This window comes from Barbatula barbatula (assembly GCF_947034865.1).
Source record: "Barbatula barbatula genome assembly, chromosome: 18".
Taxonomy (NCBI): Eukaryota; Metazoa; Chordata; class Actinopteri; order Cypriniformes; family Nemacheilidae; genus Barbatula; species Barbatula barbatula.
Genome location: NC_136781.1, coordinates 1,435,394 through 1,454,420, shown reverse-complemented (window position 1 = coordinate 1,454,420; position 19,027 = coordinate 1,435,394). Strand labels below are relative to the sequence as shown.

General features: G+C 39.6%; 2 protein-coding genes and 1 pseudogene across 3 annotated transcripts in view; all 3 read left to right on the top strand.

Annotated features, from left to right (window-relative positions):
* Window positions 1-19,027, top strand: part of LOC306907372 (uncharacterized protein) — a gene marked incomplete at both ends in the record, with an annotated part of 74,389 nt that overhangs the window by 3,128 nt on the left and 52,234 nt on the right. Inside the window, one exon of the mRNA XM_079479427.1 lies at window positions 1,017-2,777. Coding sequence (XP_079335553.1) covers window positions 1,017-2,777 — 1,761 coding nt within the window. The remainder of the gene's footprint in view (window positions 1-1,016; window positions 2,778-19,027) is intronic.
* Window positions 8,108-11,049, top strand: LOC306907610 (protocadherin gamma-A11-like; the record flags this gene model as incomplete). Its single annotated transcript, XM_079479841.1, has 1 exon — window positions 8,108-11,049. One exon carries the CDS (start codon window positions 8,108-8,110, stop codon window positions 10,460-10,462), a length of 2,355 nt encoding a protein of 784 aa, XP_079335967.1. The 3' UTR covers window positions 10,463-11,049.
* Window positions 11,802-18,175, top strand: LOC306907346 (protocadherin beta-16-like; annotated as a pseudogene). Its single transcript has 3 exons — window positions 11,802-14,176; window positions 15,773-15,941; window positions 16,299-18,175. The product of its transcript is annotated as a protocadherin beta-16-like (transcript).

Below are 19,027 nucleotides of genomic sequence, written 5' to 3'. Positions count from 1 at the left end.
TCCCACTCTTGATACAGTTGTTGGGGTACCTTCTCTAAATTTGTGCACTATCCAATGTAGATTCAAAACAACCAAAGTAATAAGGTAGTTGGTTTCTGGTCTTTTTAAGATCTGTTCGGACTGATATGAAGGGGAATTATTCTGTGTCTTTCAGAAGAGTTGGTAAAAAACATGCTGGTGTTCTTGTTTAGATCTACACAATATGAGTGAGTTCGGATTACGTAGAGTTCACAGAATACTTTAAAACGTATTTTCCCTGCAGTTATTCCCTAATAATGTTCTATAGTCTCAACTGCTATATTGTAAGGTTTTTAATTGTGGACACTTTTTTCAATAGCTTAATTTGAGTTTACACAAAGCACGTCAAACATGAAGTGTCATAAAAAGTGTCTGTATTTGCATGTTCATTTATTTATTTCGTGCACATGCCTATGCTTTTTTCTCAACCACTTTCTGAGAATATTTGTAACTATTTTTTAATATAGTTATTTATGGCACAGACATTTTTAATAGCTATAAGTGAACAGTTTAAAAGCATCGATTACATCGTATGGTTATTTTCGTGTTTCGCTCAATGGTGCTACACAAGCAGAGTTTAGTGCCTTTTTGTTCTCATAACAAATAGAGATGGCTTTCGTTGAAATGCTGTAGAAAGTGAGTTTCTGATTTATGTTTGATTGAACCGATATAATTCACGTGAAATTCATTCTGTTTGAGTTTCTTAATACCGTGAGGCTGAATGTTATGCAATTTCCCACTTGAACTCGTAGTGTCGCTGTTCGCCTGTACTAGGCTATCATCAGCAGCAACATATTACTTGTCTCCACCCTGTTAGTGAGGCATTTGCAGAAAAACTAGTCTTTCGCACAGTCGGAAACACAACGGATTCTCTAATCCTCTGTTTTTCTGTAGCGTTGCAGATTTAATCCTGCGTGTACTTTTTCTCTTGCATTTTGTTTATTATTTTTTATAAAGCATTATAAATGGATTTCCTACACTTCTGGTGTGATGGTCAGAGCTTCGGCCTTTTGTTCTTCGTGATCATGGCGCTCAAAGCTAATGGAGACGTGACCTATTCCATTCCGGAGGAGATGAAGCGCGGATCTGTGATTGGAAATATAGCCAGAGACATTGGGTTTGATTTGAAAAGATTGTCATCTCGTAAAGCTCGCATTGATACAGAAGGTAACAGTAAAACATTTTGTGATATTAATCTGAATACTGGAGATCTGATAATCGCGCAAAGGATCGACAGGGAAGAGCTTTGCAATGAGGATGTGTCCTGCTCTCTTAATTTCGAAATAGTTTTACAACATCCATTGGAAATACATAATGTAGTAATTCAAATTGATGATATCAACGACAATATCCCGACATTTCGCAAAGACACGATAAATATGGAAATAAGTGAGAACGCTGATAAAGGCGCTCGGTTTCGTGTGAATGAGGCTCATGATGCAGACATAGGAAAGAACGGGGTTCAAAACTATTTGATAGAAAATAATGTCAATTTTATTGTATCTGTAAACAATAAGGCAGGCGGGGGCAAGAATATTGAGTTAGTGTTGAATAAAGAGTTGGATCGTGAGCAGCAGAAAGAGGTGACTTTAATTCTTACTGCGGTTGACGGTGGGACTCCACCGAGATCAGGTACTGTAGCCATACACGTCACTGTGCTGGATGCTAATGATAATGCTCCAGTCTTTAGTCAGGCCGTTTATAAAGTCAGTCTGCCTGAAAATTCTCCTGTAGATACTGTAGTGGTTACAGTGAGCGCTACTGATGCTGACGAGGGACAAAATGGAGAGGTGACTTACGAGTTCAGTCGTATTTCTAGAAATGCAAAAGAATTATTTAATCTTGATCAGAAAAGTGGGGAGATTAAAGTGAAAGGCCAGGTTGATTTTGAAGAATCATTAAGATATGAACTGGTTATTGAGGGGAAGGATGGTTCTGGACTTTCTTCAGACACTAGAGTGATCATACAAATAACAGATATGAATGATAACGCTCCTTTCATAATAATTAAATCTCTGAATAGTCCCGTTCCCGAGAATGCGTCACCCGGTACAGAGGTTGGCATCATTAATGTGCAGGACAGAGACTCTGAGAGTAACGGACAGGTGCGATGCTCCATTCAGCAAAATGTCCCATTTAAACTTGTTCCTTCGATCAAGAATTACTATTCTCTAGTGACCACAGGTGAATTAGACCGAGAGTTAGTGTCTGATTATAATATCACAATTACTGCTACAGATGAGGGCTCTCCGCCTTTATCTTCCGATAAGAATATTCACTTTACTGTAGCTGACGTGAATGATAATCCACCTGTATTTGAAGAGCAGAATTACAGAGCTCACGTGCAGGAAAATAACAAACAGGGTTCCTCTATTTGTTCAGTATCAGCTACAGACCCGGACTGGAGACAGAATGGCACTGTAGTTTATTCTCTGTTACCTTCTGATGTCAATGGCGCACCGGTTTCCTCATTTGTATCTGTTAATGGAGACACCGGGGTCATTCATGCCATGAGATCGTTTGATTATGAACAGTTGAAAAGATTTGAAGTGCTGGTGTTAGCCAGAGATAACGGTTCTCCTCCTCTGAGTAGTAACGTAACAGTGAGTGTCTTGATATCGGATGAGAATGACAACACCCCTCAGATTTTATACCCCTCTCTGGATGGAAACTCTTTCATGACCGAGATGGTTCCAAAAGCTGCGCAGGCGGGCTCTCTGGTGTCTAAGGTGATCGCCGTGGATGCGGATTCTGGACAGAACGCGTGGCTCTCCTATCACATTATTAAATCGAGTGATTCTGGACTTTTCACTATCGGTGTCCACAGCGGAGAGATCAGGACAAATCGAGACCTTTCTGAATCTGACAGCATGAAACAGAACCTTATTGTCTCCGTGAGAGATAACGGACAGCCCTCCCTCTCTGCCACGTGCCCATTGTATTTACTTATATCAGATAACTTGGCTGAAGTTCCAGAACTGAAAGAAATGTCTCATGACGAGAGCAGCTCCAAACTCACTTTTTATTTGATTATAGCTCTAGTGTCCGTTTCCACCTTCTTTTTGACCTTTATCATCATCATCCTGGCCGTGAGTTTTTGTCGCAGGAGAAAGCCCAGACTGATGTTTGATGGAGCTGTAGCTATTCCCAGCGCTTATCTCCCTCCAAATTACGCAGAGGTGGAGGGCGCGGGAACTCTCCGCAGCACTTACAATTATGACGCCTACCTGACCACAGGTTCGCGCACGAGTGACTTCAAGTTTGTCAGATCATATAATGAGGACACACTGATTACTGACCTGACACTGAAAAAGACTCCGTCTGCTGTAGATGATCTTGAGGGACTTGATTCGGAAATTTATGATTCTTTTCAGGTATGATTAAACATTCCATTTTCTTTTTGTATTATATTCTTTTGTATCATATTCTTTTTGTATTTCCATCCAATTACATTAACATTTAGGCATTTGGCAGATGCTTTTATCCAAAGTTACTTACATGGCATTATCCTATACATTTTACATAGGCATCTGCAATCCCCTGGGATCGAACCCACTGAGCTACAGGAAAGTAGTTTGTAATCAAAGATTTTGACATAGAGAAACTTATGTATTTGCATTAAAACACTTCTATTTTATTTTTGTTTCGCTATTTTGGATACTTTTCCGGGTTCATATTTAGGAACATTGTTGTCTGCCTTCTCTCTAAATAATTATTGTGTTAGGGTCTAAATATGTCATCTGACAACAGATCTTAGGATTTCAACCCCGTGTTTCATGGCATGTGGCGATCTGTTAGACCCTCTGAGGAAGGTCCTCCCCAGATCATCCTTGCGGTTGCCTATCCAGTGTACCTGTTGTTTCTTTTATTTGCACCAAAACAAGTGAAAATGTTTCACAATCATTGACGCTTCCTTACCGGATTGATTGATTTTCCTGAAGGTTAACTGACTTGCTGTTATGCTGTGATGATCAGCTGTTCCCCTTATTTTTTCGAGCAATGTATATATTTAATTTTAACATAAGTTTGCACATATTAAGATGTTTTGGTATGTCTTTTTTTGTGATTAAGTCTGTTTTAAACTCTAAATGAAACTCCACTATAATCTCTTTAATTAAGTTAAGAAATAAGTTTAGTTATCTCCAGCTTTTCCCCGTCTCTGTCCATGGTGCTGCACAGCTATTAAATTTACTGGTGCTGCTTTTCTCTGAATATTACTGATTTTCATGCTAATGATTCTTGTTTGGGAATATATATGAATAACAGTATTCATGCTTATTTTAATTCCCAGGACAATGTTAGATTAGTTTGACTCTTAGTGTTTTTATTTGATGGCATTAAAATCACACTTGTGCAATCCTGCTTCCACCACTTTATTCTGTAAGAGCAGTGGCTCTTAGTCTTGGTTCTAAAGAGTCACAGCACAGCACATTTTGTTAATGTCCCTATTTTAACACCTTGTTACAACATTGGATCTTTAGCTCAGAGATCCATCATCGAAATGTGTTACACGTGAGAGATACAGTATATTGACTGTGCAGTGTTGTGGGTCCACAGGACCTGAATTAATAATACAATATGTTTGAGCATTAAATTGTGTTCAGTTTCTTAATTAAACTCATAGTGGCGCTGTTGACTATTAAACATTTTTGCATTTAAATTGTAGTTCTCTCCATCCTGCTCATGATGTCATGCATAAATGATGTTTAATTAACAAAGTTCGGGAGGAGCCGTAGCATATAATCAGCCGGCTGGTCCATAATCAGCAATCACCGCACATACACAATCAGCCATAGCGAGCTCGCTCATAAATAGAGAACCATCTTACTTGCTCGATCTCCTAAGATTAAGCATCCCTCCTCCACCCCGGCTCCTCTCCCAAACTCATTTTCTTGCAAGAGCCCCGGGGGGTGTGCTCTGGGCTCAAACCGGTTCCGAGCTCGGCGTACTCACCCTGACCAAGGTGTAGTGTTTCGGGTTCGGATAGATCTGGCGAGCTCGGAGCCGCTTCCCGGACAGCACGCCAAATACGCATAACCTTCATAACCAAGCTCTTGCTTTATTATCCCTATCAACATCTCTGTTATCTGCGCAGGTGAACTCGTGAATGCTGGCAGGCCGTTTCTTAATATACATTTGCAGACGATGACGGACTTGCTTTTTGTCTAAAAGAATTAGAATTTATTTTAGATGCAGATTAATTTGTAAAGGATATAATTTGCGTAGTTCCTAAATGGATTATAAAATCTTCTGTGTATCTGCTTGGAAGTTTGGCTTTGTTTTTTTGTGCTTTTTTTCCGGAGCGGGTCTGTGATGCGCGGGCACTCGTGCAAAAGTTACTTTAAGTTCATCAGATCTTATAATGAGGGCACGCTGGCTGCTGACATGATGCTCAAAAATGCTCAGTTTGCTTCAGATGATCTTGAGGGGCTTGATGCAGAAATAAACAGTTTGTTTGAGGTGAGGTTTTTCTTACAGATAAACTTTGTGCGGTTCTATTTTGTGTTCTTTTTTGTACCATTCACTTATGTTTTTTCATCACTGGCTGATGCCTTTTTCAATAAAGAACTTCGTGGGAAAGTCAGTTTTAGTTTACATAAAACGTGTATTGTTATTAAAGAAATAGTCCACTCATTAATAACAAAACTGTTACCTCTATGTTGTTTTAAACCTTTACATGACTATTTTTTGTAGAACACAGCATACGATTATAAAAAAAATGGTGGTTTGTGTCCATAACGGAATGGAATGTTGTCCGGTGTTGTCTGGTTACAACTTTCTCCAAAATATAATCAGTTGTTTTCGGCAGAAATCATTTGTATATTTGGGTGAACTATTCCTTAAATTTCAACAGCTATTAGATTATTGATGATAATCTTAAATCTATAATTTACCTTTATTTATTTGAATTTAGCCTTGCTGTGCAAGCACTGTCGACCTTGTGCAGAGGCTGCAGTTTTTGCCAGAGGTGAATTGGAATCCCCTGGTTTGGCCTGGGTTCTACTGAGGTTTTATTTTTCTCCAATGGAGTTTTGGGTTCCTTGCCACTGTTTGGCACTGTTTGCCTGGACGGGGGGCTGCTTTAGAAGTAGATTTTAAAAGTTTTACTTCATTAATATTATGTATAGGAATTTGTAGTCTGTTTATATTTGACCTGTGTTTCTCTCTCCTTATCTTAAATGTGTGATTCTCAGTGATAACCGCTGTGCGTGTGTGTCTGTGTGCGCATTTGTGTTTGTGTCTATGTGTGTTAGTATGTGTGCATATTGTTTGTGTTTTGTATGTGGTTGTGTTTGAATAGACTAGAATTAAAGGTTGTTGTTTTTTTGTTGTTTAATATCATTTGGATACATGGTGTTCCAGCCTTTTTTAGGCAAAACGAAAACCTTATTTATCTTTTAGTTTTTTTATACAAATAAAGTTGCTTGTTAATTTGACAAGATTGAACAGCACATGTGGAAACAGGTGGTTGGAGTTCAGTTCATTGATTCCCCACTCTTGACACAGTTGTTGGGGTACCTTCTCTAAATTTGTGCACTATCCAATGTAGATTCAAAACAACCAAAGTAATAAGGTAGTTGGTTTTGTGTCTTTTTAAAGGATGTTTTATTAACAAAGTTCGGGAGGAACCTAAGCATATAAATCAGCCCGATGTTCCATCAGCAGCAATCACCTATCAGCCGAGCACGCTATCTCTACTTAATTATCTAGGCTGGTTCACCATCAGCAATCACCTACCAGCCGAGCACGCTATCTCTACTTAATTATCTAGGCTGGTTCACCATCAGCAATCACTGTATCTACCCTATCAGCTCCTGCAAGCTCTATCATAAATAGACAAACAATCTTACCTGTTGTATCTTGCCAGATAAGCATCCCTCCTCCACCCCAGCTCCTCTCATTTTCTCTAAAGTCCCGCAGGACCCTCGGGGGGGGGTGTTCTGGGCTCGAGCCGGTTCCGAGCCCGGAGCACTTGCTCTCTGAGCAGGGTAGAGTGCTCCGGGTTCGGATAGATCCGGCGAGCTCGGAGCCCACTCCCTGTACAACACGCCAAATACGCATTACCTGCATTCCCATGCTTTACCATCTATCCCAACAAGGAGCTGTTTATTGGCGAGGGCGAACTCGTGAAGCTCTGTTCGGACTGATATGAAGAGGAATTATTCTGTGTCTTTCAGAAGAGTTGGTAAAACAAAATGTTGGTGTTTCCTTGTGTAGATCTACACAAAATGAGTGAGTTTAGATTACATAGAGTTCACAGAATAGTTTAAAAAAAAAATTTCCTGCAGTTATGCTCTAATAATATTCTGCAGTCTTATCTGCTACAATTGTAAGGTTTTTAATTTTGGACATGTTTTTGAATAGCTTAATTTGAGGTTACACAAAGCACATCGATAATGAAGTGTCATGAAAAGTGTTTGTTTTTGTATTTTTATTTATTTATTTATTTATTGTGTGCACATGCTTATGCTTTTTTCTCAACCACTTTCTGAGATTATTTGTAACTATTTTTGTAATATAGTTATTTCTGTAGTTTTAGCACAGATATTTTTAAAAGCTATAAGTGAACTGTTTAAAAGCATCGATAACATCGTATTGTTATTTTCGTGCTTCGGTCAATGGTGCTACACAAGCAGAGTTTAGCGATGTGCCTTTTTTTTCTCATAACAAATAGAGATGGCTTTCGTTGAAATGCTGTAGAAAGTGAGTTTCTGATTTATGTTTGATTGAACCGATAAAATTCACGTGAAATTCATTCTGTTTGAGTTTCTTAATACCGTGAGGCTGAATGTTATGCAATTTCCCACTTGAACTCGTAATGTCGCTGTTCACCTGTACTATGCTATCATCAGCAGCAACATATTACTTGTCTCCACCCTGTTAGTGAGGTATTTGCAGAAAAACTAGTCGTTCGCACAGTCGGAAACACAACGGATTCTCTAATCCTCTGTTTTTCTGTAGCGTTTCAGATTTAATCCTGCGTGTACTTTTTCTCTTGCATTTATTTTATTTTTATAAAGCATTATAAATGGATTTCCTACACTTCTGGTTTGATGGTCAGAGCTTCGGCCTTTTGTTCTTCGTGATCATGGCGCACAAAGCTAATGGAGACGTGACCTATTCCATTCCGGAGGAGATGAAGCGCGGATCTGTGATTGGAAATATAGCCAGAGACATTGGGCTTGATTTGAACAGATTGTCATCACGTAAAGCTCGAATTGATACAGAAGGTAACAGTAAAACATTTTGTGATATTAATCTGAATACTGGAGATCTGATAACAGCGCAAAGGATCGACAGGGAAGAGCTTTGCAATGATGATGTGTCCTGCTCTCTTAATTTCGAAATAGTTTTAGAACATCCATTGGAAATACATAATGTAGTAATTCAAATTGATGATATCAACGACAATATCCCGACATTTCCCAAAGACACGATAAAGCTGGAGATAAGGGAGAGCGCTGTTAAAGGCGCTCGGTTTCGTGTGAATGAGGCTCATGATGCAGACATAGGAAAGCACGGGGTTCAAAACTATTTGATAGAAAATAATGACAATTTTATTGTTTCTGTAAAAAATAAAGAAGGCGGTGGCAAGAATATTGAGTTAGTGTTGAATAAAGAGTTGGATCGTGAGCAGCAGAAAGAGGTGACTTTAATTCTTACTGCGGTTGACGGTGGGACTCCACCGAGATCAGGTACTGTAGCCATACACGTCACTGTGCTGGATGCTAATGATAATGCTCCAGTCTTTAGTCAGGCCGTTTATAAAGCCAGTCTGCCTGAAAATTCTCCTGTAGATACTGTAGTGGTTACAGTGAGCGCTACTGATGCTGACGAGGGACAAAATGGAGAAGTGACTTACGAGTTCAGTCGTATTTCTAGAAATGCAAAAAAATTATTTGATCTTGATCAGAAAAGTGGGGAGATTAAAGTGAAAGACCAGGTTGATTTTGAAGAATCATTAAGATATGAACTGGTTATTGAGGGGAAGGATGGTTCTGGACTTTCTTCAGACACTAGAGTGATCATACAAATAACAGACATCAATGATAACGCTCCTATAATAATAGCAAAATCTCTAAATAGTCCCGTTCCTGAGAATGCGTCACCTGGTACAGAGGTTGGTATCATTAATGTGCAGGACAGAGACTCTGAGAGTAACGGACAGGTGCGCTGCTCCATTCAGCAAAACGTCCCATTTAAACTCGTTCCTTCAATAAAAAATTACTATTCTCTAGTGACCACAGGTGAATTAGACCGCGAGTTAGTGTCTGATTATAATATCACAATTACTGCTACTGATGAGGGCTCTCCGTCTTTATCTTTCACTAAGAATATTCACTTTACTGTAGCTGACGTGAATGATAATCCACCTGTATTTGAAGAGCAGAATTACAGAGCTCACGTGCAAGAAAATAACAAACCGGGTTCCTCTATTTATTCAGTATCAGCCACAGACCCGGACTGGAGACAGAATGGCACTGTAGTTTATTCTCTGTTACCTTCTGATGTCAATGGCGCACCGGTTTCCTCCTTTTTATCCATTAACGGAGACACCGGGGTCATTCATACCGTGAGGTCATTTGATTATGAACAGTTGAAAAGTTTTAAAGTGCTGGTGTTAGCCAGAGATAACGGTTCTCCTCCTCTGAGTAGTAACGTGACCGTGAGTGTTTTTATAACGGATGAGAATGACAACACCCCTCAGATTTTATACCCCTCTCTGGATGGAAACTCTTTCATGACCGAGATGGTACCCAAAGCAGCTCAGGCGGGCTCTCTGGTGTCCAAGGTGATCGCCGTGGATGCGGATTCTGGACAGAACGCGTGGCTCTCCTATCACATTATTAAAGCCAGTGATCCGGAACTTTTCACTATCGGTGTCCACAGCGGAGAGATCAGGACACAGCGAGACCTTTCTGAGTCTGACAGTATGAAACAGAACCTTATTGTCTCCGTGAGAGATAACGGACAGCCCTCCCTCTCTGCCACGTGCGCATTATATTTACTTATATCAGATAACTTGGCTGAAGTTCCAGAATTGAAAGACATGTCTCATGACGAGAGCAGCTCAAAACTCACTTTTTATCTGATCATCGCGCTGGTGTCCGTTTCTACTTTCTTTTTGACCTTCATTATCATCATCCTGGCCGTGAGGTTTTGTCGCAGGAGAAAGCCCAGACTGATGTTTGATGGAGCTGTAGCCATCCCTAGTGCGTATCTCCCTCCAAATTACGCAGAGGTGGAGGGCGCAGGAACTCTCCGGAGCACTTACAATTATGACGCATACATGACCACGGGCTCGCGCACGAGTGACTTCAAGTTCATCAGATCTTATAATGAGGGAACACTGACTGCTGACATGACACTGAAAAAGACTCCGCGTGCTGTAGATGATCTTGAAGGGCTTGATTCGGAAATTGATGACTCGTTTCAGGTATGATTAAAGATTTATTTTTATTATTACCTTCAAATTAACGTTTTTAAAATCAAATGTTGCTGTCCTGATGAAAAGTAAATCAGTTAGGTCTCGGTTGAGTTCACAGATAATTCACTTCTTACTTTTTAATAGGGTGAATAAAAAGGTATTCCGTGATGCTTTAATCGTTTTTTTAAAAGACAAGGTATTTTATGTCCTCAAATAACGTTTTGTCCCGGGAATACACTTGCTAAAATCGAGCGCCAAATGCATAAATGTAAATCGCCAACGAAAGGTTTCGTACATATCTTTATTAGTAGCCTACTTAGAACATTTATTTTGTCTTTTTAGTGAAGTTTTGGAAATTAGATTTTTTTTAATTAAAACAAACAAGTTATATGTATTTGTTATATTTTACGGTATATAATTTCCATCCCTATTGACTTGTCCCTGTCCATTTTTATGGACGTTGTTGTCTACTTTCTCACGAAATTGTTATGGTGTTCGAATTTAAGTGTGTATAAACGTGATTTATATATTTTTTGTAAATTAAGGTTCGCCCTTTTCTCGGAATTGGTTTGTGTTAAAATCTTAACAAAGCTACACTAATTCGCTGCAAATAAAAAAAAAAAAAAAAGTTTTCACTGTTTCTTTTGGCCCGTCGCTGTCCATGGTGCTGCACAGGCAATGCCTCTTTCTTTTGCTGTTTTTGTTTTTTTGTATAGTGTTGATCTGCATGCTGCTTTTTCTTGGTTTAGTATCTATATGAATAATTGCGTTTGGTGCTTCTTTTCTGCGTTAGGAATATATTATTTAAGCAGACGCTTTTGTTGTAATGCCATTGCATTAAAATCACTCTTGTTCAATCCTGGTTTCATCACTTTATCGTGTGAGAGCAGTGGCTCAATAATCTGGAGACTCGCAGCACTGCACATTTTGTTAGTGTCCCTTTTAAACACACCATATTATTACATCAGCTCTTTAGCATAGAGATCCATGATCTGTACTTGGTTTGTTGAATATACTGGACATACAAAATGTGCATAGCTATGTGGTCCTCAAGAGCTAAATTAGGAAACAATGTGTTTAAGCTTTAAACTGTGTGCGGTTTCTGAATACAACTCATAGTGTCGCTGTTGACCAGTAGACCATTTGGCATTTATTTATTAGTTTTCTCCACCCTCCTCATGATGTCATATATAATGTTTGCAGCTCGTTTCTTTATAGACATTTGTCGACGGTGTACGGGGAGCTTTCTGTGTATTGCTTTAATCTTGCATTTAGGACTGCTTACCGATTGATTACCCTGGGATATAATCGACGATTTTAAATGGATTTTAAGGTCTTTTGTGTGTCTGCTCAGATGTTTGGCTTTGTATTTTTCGTGCTAATGTTGCACACCGCTAATGGAGACGTGAGCTATTCCATTCCGGAGGAGCTGAAGCGCGGATCTGTTATTGGAAATATAGCCAAAGATCTCGGGCTCGATGTGAACAGACTGACGTTTCGTAAGGCTCGCATTGACACTGAAGGTAACAGAAAACGATTTTGTGAAATTAATTGTAATACTGGCGAACTTACCGTAAAGGAGAGGATCGACAGAGAGGCGCTTTGTGGAAAGAAAGCATCGTGCGTTTTAAAACAGGAGCTCGTTTTGGAGAATCCTTTAGAGCTTTTTCGTATTATTCTTACTATTGACGACATAAATGATAATCCACCGCAGTTTACAGAAACAATTATTAAATTCGAAATAAGTGAATCAGCAGTCAAAGGATCTCGTTACTTGTTAGATGAGGCCCACGATGCGGATATTGGCGTTAATTCAGTGCAATCATATATATTGCAAAATAATGATTATTTTCTTCTGAGTGTTCTTTCGGGGGCAAGTGAAGGAAAATATGGAGAGCTCGTGCTGAATAAAGAGTTGGATTGTGAGCAGCAGAAAGAGGTGACTTTAATTCTTACTGCGGTTGACGGTGGGACTCCACCGAGATCAGGTACTGTAGCCATACACGTCACTGTGCTGGATGCTAATGATAATGCTCCAGTCTTTAGTCAGGCCGTTTATAAAGTCAGTCTGCCTGAAAATTCTCCTGTAGATAGTGTAGTGGTTACAGTGAGCGCTACTGATGCTGACGAGGGACAAAATGGAGAAGTAACGTATGCATTTGGCCATTTATCCGAAAACTTCCGGCAGTTATTTTTCCTTGATGTAAAAACTGGTGAAATAAAACTAACTGGGCTCGTTGATTATGAGGAGGAAAGTTCAATTAAGCTGCATATTCAAGCTAAAGATGGGCAGGGTCTAGCAGGTCGTTCCATTGTGTTGATAGATGTTGTGGATATCAATGATAATCCCCCTATAATAGTAATGAAATCTCTGAATAGTCCCGTTCCCGAGAATGCGTCACCCGGTACAGAGGTTGGCATCATTAATGTGCAGGACAGAGACTCTGAGAATAACGGACAGGTGCTCTGCTCCATTCAGCAAAACGTCCCATTTAAACTCGTTCCTTCAATCAAGAATTACTATTCTCTAGTGACCACAGGTGAATTAGACCGCGAGTTAGTGTCTGATTATAATATCACAATTACTGCTACAGATGAGGGCTCTCCGCCTTTATCTTCCACTAAGAATATTCACTTTACTGTAGCTGACGTGAATGATAATCCACCTGTATTTGAAGAGCAGAATTACAGAGCTCATGTGCAAGAAAATAACAAACCGGGTTCCTCTATTTGTTCAGTATCAGCCAAAGACCCGGACTGGAGACAGAATGGCACTGTAGTTTATTCTCTGTTACCTTCTGATGTCAATGACGCACCAGTTTCCTCCTTTTTATCCATTAATGGAGACACCGGGTCATTTATGCAGTGAGGTCCTTTGATTATGAGCAGGTGAAAAGTTTTGAAGTGCTGGTGTTAGCCAGAGATAACGGTTCTCCTCCTCTGAGTAGTAACGTGACCGCGAGTGTCTTCATAATGGATGACAATGACAACACCCCTCAGATATTATACCCCTCTCCTGATGGAAACTCTTTTATGACCGAGATGGTACCCAAAGATGCTCAGGCGGGCTCCCTGGTGTCCAAGGTGATTGCCGTGGACGCAGATTCTGGACAGAACGCGTGGCTCTCCTATCACATTATTAAAGCGAGTGATTCTGGACTTTTCACTATCGGTGTCCACAGCGGAGAGATCAGGACACATCGAGACCTTTCTGAATCTGACAGTATGAAACAGAACCTTATTGTCTCCGTGAGAGATAACGGACAGCCCTCCCTCTCTGCCACGTGCGCATTGTATCTAGTTATATCAGATAACTTGGCTGAGGTTCCAGAACTGAAAGAAATGTCTCATGACGAGGGCAGCTCCAAACTCACTTTTTATTTGATCATCGCGCTGGTGTCCGTTTCCACTTTCTTTTTGACCTTCATCATCATCATCCTGGCCGTGAGGTTTTGTCGCAGGAGAAAGCCCAGACTGATGTTTGATGGAGCTGTAGCCATTCCCAGCGCGTATCTCCCTCCAAATTACGCAGAGGTGGAGGGCGCGGGAACTCTCCGCAGCACTTACAATTATGACGCATATCTCACCACGGGCTCGCGCACGAGTGACTTCAAGTTCATCAGATCTTATAATGAAGACACACTGACTGCTGATCTGACACTGAAAAATACTCCATGTGCTGTGGATGATCTGGAGGGGATTGATGGAAATACAGTTCTTTTTTCTGAGGTAGGCGCAATAATTTGTGCTGATTAAGGGTATTCGTTTAAATCGTTGTATTGTCCTAAACGCTGTTCGAACCCACTTTGAAATCATAAGATCATTCTACTTTTCGTATGTCAACAATAACTTGTAACAACACTGGTGTTTTCACCAATTACAATTTTATGTTTCATCTGTAAGTATAACAGAAGAGTGCAATGGGGTGAAAAATTATATTTTCTCAACTCAAAATGTTGTAGTTGGGAAATGTTTCAGTTGGCTCAGTTTAAGTTTAGAAAATTACAGTAACGGACTGTTGCACTAAATGATTCTCAAAACATACTTAAGTCAGAATTCTTATTCCTGTTGATTTGAACTTGATACCTTTTTAAAATGTAGATTCTGGACATCTTGATAAAAATACATAATTTAATTCTTTAATATTTTTGATGCGATTTTGTGACATGAACAACTGCCTAGTCATGTTTGCTTTAATTTGTGGGTTTCCCCTAACCCTTTAATCAAATATAAGAACTCATTATGATTTTTACCAGGAAAACATGATGGCTTTGTTTGCCTCACTGCTTCATTTGTTTTGTATGAGGAAAAGTACTTCAGTTTTTTTTTTCCCATTTGCAGTGATGTGTTTCTTCTGAAACGTGCTGGTTGAATCTGTCAATGCTTTTCTGCAGAATATTTAGCATTTATCGTCTTTTTTTTTCTTTGGCCATTCCTCTTCTCTGTTTTATTGAGGTTCTTATCACTGTGTTTTGAAAAAAAAGATAGAGAAAGCTTTTTATTTCAGCTCTATATAATAAAAATGCTCTTTGATTTTTAATGTTAAATATTTGTATTTTAAAATTATACACACAATTTCTCATGCATTGGGCTATTAAAATGAGTTTGTCCATTATGATCTTGTCACAACTATGTTAGACGTTTAGCAAAGCTTTACTAGTTCTCTTGGACAACAGATTAAAATATGTTATTTTGTTTTTTTACACGTCGCTGTCCATGGTGCTGCAAAGCTTGTGTCTCATCATGGTGCTGTGCTTCCCATTGTAAAATGTTGGTCTTCACACTGCTAAGTCTTGGTTGGGAAGTTATATAAAGACACATATCAATCCTGGTTACGCCAGTTCATGTTGTTATTGCATTAGATATTAATCCTGGTCCTGGAGAACCAGAACACTGCTTATTGTGACAGGAGCAATTATTTCGAACACCTGATTTAAATCATCAGCTCATGAGATCCATGATCTGAGCTGAGTGTATAAGATAAGTGTCATCATAACTGTGCAGGGCTGTGGGTCCCAAGAACCAGGGTTAATAATCTGTGTTTAAACACAATATTTTGTGCAGTTTCTTAATTTAACTCAAAGTGTCGCTGTTCACCAGTAAAATATGTTACCATTATATTGTAGTTCTCTCCACCCTACTCATGATGTCATACATAAGGCTTGCAGCTTCTTTCTTTTCATAGAAATTTCTCGACACCAAAAGAAAAGCTTTCTGTCTCATGCTGTAAGCTAACAGTAGATTTATTTTTCATACCGCTTTCTAATGGAATGTATTTTTAAGGATTTCTACATGGATTTGAAAAGCTTCAGTATTTCTGTTCAGATGTTTGGCTTTGTATTTTTTGTGCTTCTGTCGCACACCGCTAATGGAGACGTGCGGTATTCTTTTCCAGAGGAAATTAAACGCGGATCTGTTATTGGAAACATAGCAAGGGACTTTGAGCTTGATGTCCACAAACTATCATCTCGTAAGGCTCGCATAGATACTGAAGGTAACAGAAAACGATACTTCGAAATTAATCTGAATACTGGGGAATTGATCGTAACGGACAGGATCGACAGAGAGGTGCTTTGCGGAAAGAAAGCTGCGTGCGTTATAAATCAGGAAATCATGCTCGAAAATCCATTAGAATTGCATCGCATCAGTTTACAAATTGAAGACATAAACGATAACGACCCACATTTTGATGAAGATACTATTAGAATTGAAATCAGGGAGTCAGCACATAGCGGCGAGCATTTTGTACTAGAAGAAGCACACGATCCGGACATAGGAAAAAATTCAGTTCAGTTTTACTCTTTGGGAAAAAATGAACACTTCGTTTTATCTGTTAAATCGAATGACTTAGGTGGGAAATATTGCGAATTGGTGTTAAATAAAGAGTTGGATCGTGAGCAGCAGAACGAAGTGACGTTAATTCTTACTGCGGTTGACGGTGGGACTCCACCGAGATCAGGTACTGTAGCCATACACGTCACTGTGCTGGATGCTAATGATAATGCTCCAGTCTTTAGTCAGGCCGTTTATAAAGTCAGTCTGCCTGAAAATTCTCCTGTAGATACTGTAGTGGTCACAGTAAGCGCCACTGATGCTGACGAGGGACAAAATGGAGAGGTGACTTATGCGTTCGGCCATGTTTCTGATGAAGATAAGAAATTATTTTTACTAAATCGTAAAACAGGAGAGATCACTGTTATTGGAGCAGTTGATTACGAGGAGAATTCAGAGTATGAGTTGCGTGTTTTGGGCAAAGATGCAGCCGGTTTAACATCTTACTCCATGGTGGTAATAGAAATTTCAGATGTGAATGACAACGCTCCAATTATAATTATTAAATCTCTGAATAGTCCCGTTCCCGAGAATGCGTCACCCGGTACAGAGGTTGGTATCATTAATGTGCAGGACAGAGACTCTGAGAATAACGGACAGGTGCGATGCTCCATTCAGCAAAACGTCCCATTTAAACTCGTTCCTTCGATCAAGAATTACTATTCTCTAGTGACCACAGGTGAATTAGACCGCGAGTTAGTGTCTGATTATAATATCACAATTACTGCTACAGATGAGGGCTCTCCGCCTTTATCTTCCACTAAGAATATTCACTTTACTGTAGCTGACGTGAATGATAATCCACCTGTATTTGAAGAGCAGAATTACAGAGCTCACGTGCAAGAAAATAACAAACCGGGTTCCTCTATTTGTTCAGTATCAGCTACAGACCCGGACTGGAGACAGAATGGCACTGTAGTTTATTCTCTGTTACCTTCTGATGTCAATGGCGCACCAGTTTCCTCATTTTTATCCATTAATGGAGACACCGGGATCATTCATGCCGTGAGGTCATTTGATTATGAGCAGCTGAAGAGTTTTAAAGTGCTGGTGTTAGCTAGAGATAACGGTTCTCCTCCTCTGAGTAGTAACGCGACCGTGAGTATTTTTATATCGGATGAGAATGACAACACCCCTCAGATATTATACCCCTCTCCTGATGGAAACTCTTTCATGACCGAGATGGTTCCCAAAGCAGCTCAGGCGGGCTCTCTGGTGTCCAAGGTGATCGCCGTGGATGCGGATTCTGGACAGAACGCGTGGCTCTCCTATCACATTATTAAAGCGAGTGATCCGGGACTTTTCTCTATCGGTGTCCACAGCGGAGAGATCCGGACACAGCGAGACCTTTCTGAGTCTGACAGTATGAAACAGAACCTTATTGTCTCCGTGAAAGATAACGGACAGCCCTCCCTCTCTGCCACGTGCGCATTGTATTTACTTATATCAGATAACTTGGCTGAAGTTCCAGAACTGAAAGACATGTCTCATGACGAGAGCAGCTCAAAACTCACCTTTTATTTGATCATCGCGCTGGTGTCCGTTTCTACTTTCTTTTTGACCTTCATTATAATCATCCTGGCTGTGAGGTTTTGTCGCAGGAGAAAGCCCAGACTGTTGTTTGATGGAGCTGTAGCCATTCCCAGCGCGTATCTCCCTCCAAATTACGCAGAAGTGGAGGGCGCGGGGACTCTCCGCAGCACTTACAATTATGACGCATATCTGACCACGGGTTCGCGCACGAGTGACTTCAAGTTCATCAGATCTTATAATGAGGACACACTAGCTGCTGAGCTGACACTGAAAAAGACTCTGTGTTCTCTGGATGATCTTGAGGGGCTTGATGGAAATACCGCTCATTTTTCTGAGGTAGGCGCAATCATTTGTGCTGATTAAGAGTATTTTTATTGTCATCGTTTAAATAGTTTTAATGTCAGTCTATAAATCACATGATAGTTCTACTTTTCGCATTTCATTAATAACTTTAAAGTAATTGCAATTTGTTGTTTCGCGTAACAACACTGTTTTCACCAATTTTGTTTTTCATCTGTAAGTATAAGAGAAGAGTGCAGGAACGGACTGTTGCAAGAAATGATTATATGAACTTATGACAGTTTTAGATGTAACCGGTCACTGCAACACATTTAGCCATGATTGTGTTTTTATTATCAACGGAGGAGCCTCAAATAGTGCATCGAGAATTATTTAACTTGTACAAAAGAGGGATTCTGAAAACATACCTTAGTCAGAATTCTTATTCATTTCTGTTTTTAACTTCCTTATTTCTGCTATTGTGTCATGGACAACTGTCAAATCATGTTTGCTTTATTTTGTGGGTTTCATTAGATTCTGGAGTTCGTCTATTCTAGTTAGTGTAATCAAATATAAAAATATAATAACTCCATATGCTTTTTTTAGAAACATGATGGCTGGTTCTGCTTCACTGCTTCATTTGATTTGTGCGAGGAAAAGTACTTAAATTGTGTCTGAATTAATGCACGATGGGTTACTTTTTTAGTGTTTGGAGTTTGAAGGTAGTTTTACACATCTCTGATAAGGAAAAACAAATGTGTTTCTCCTGAAACGGGCTTGTTGAATCTGTCAATGCAAAGCCCATTTTTTATTATGGTGCTTAAGTAAATTGCCTTATCTAGATTTTAAGTTAAATATTTGTATTTTAAAGTTGTAAACGCAAATTGTCATGTATATAATTATTTCTATCAGTTCGTTCTGAGGGCTGCGTTTCCC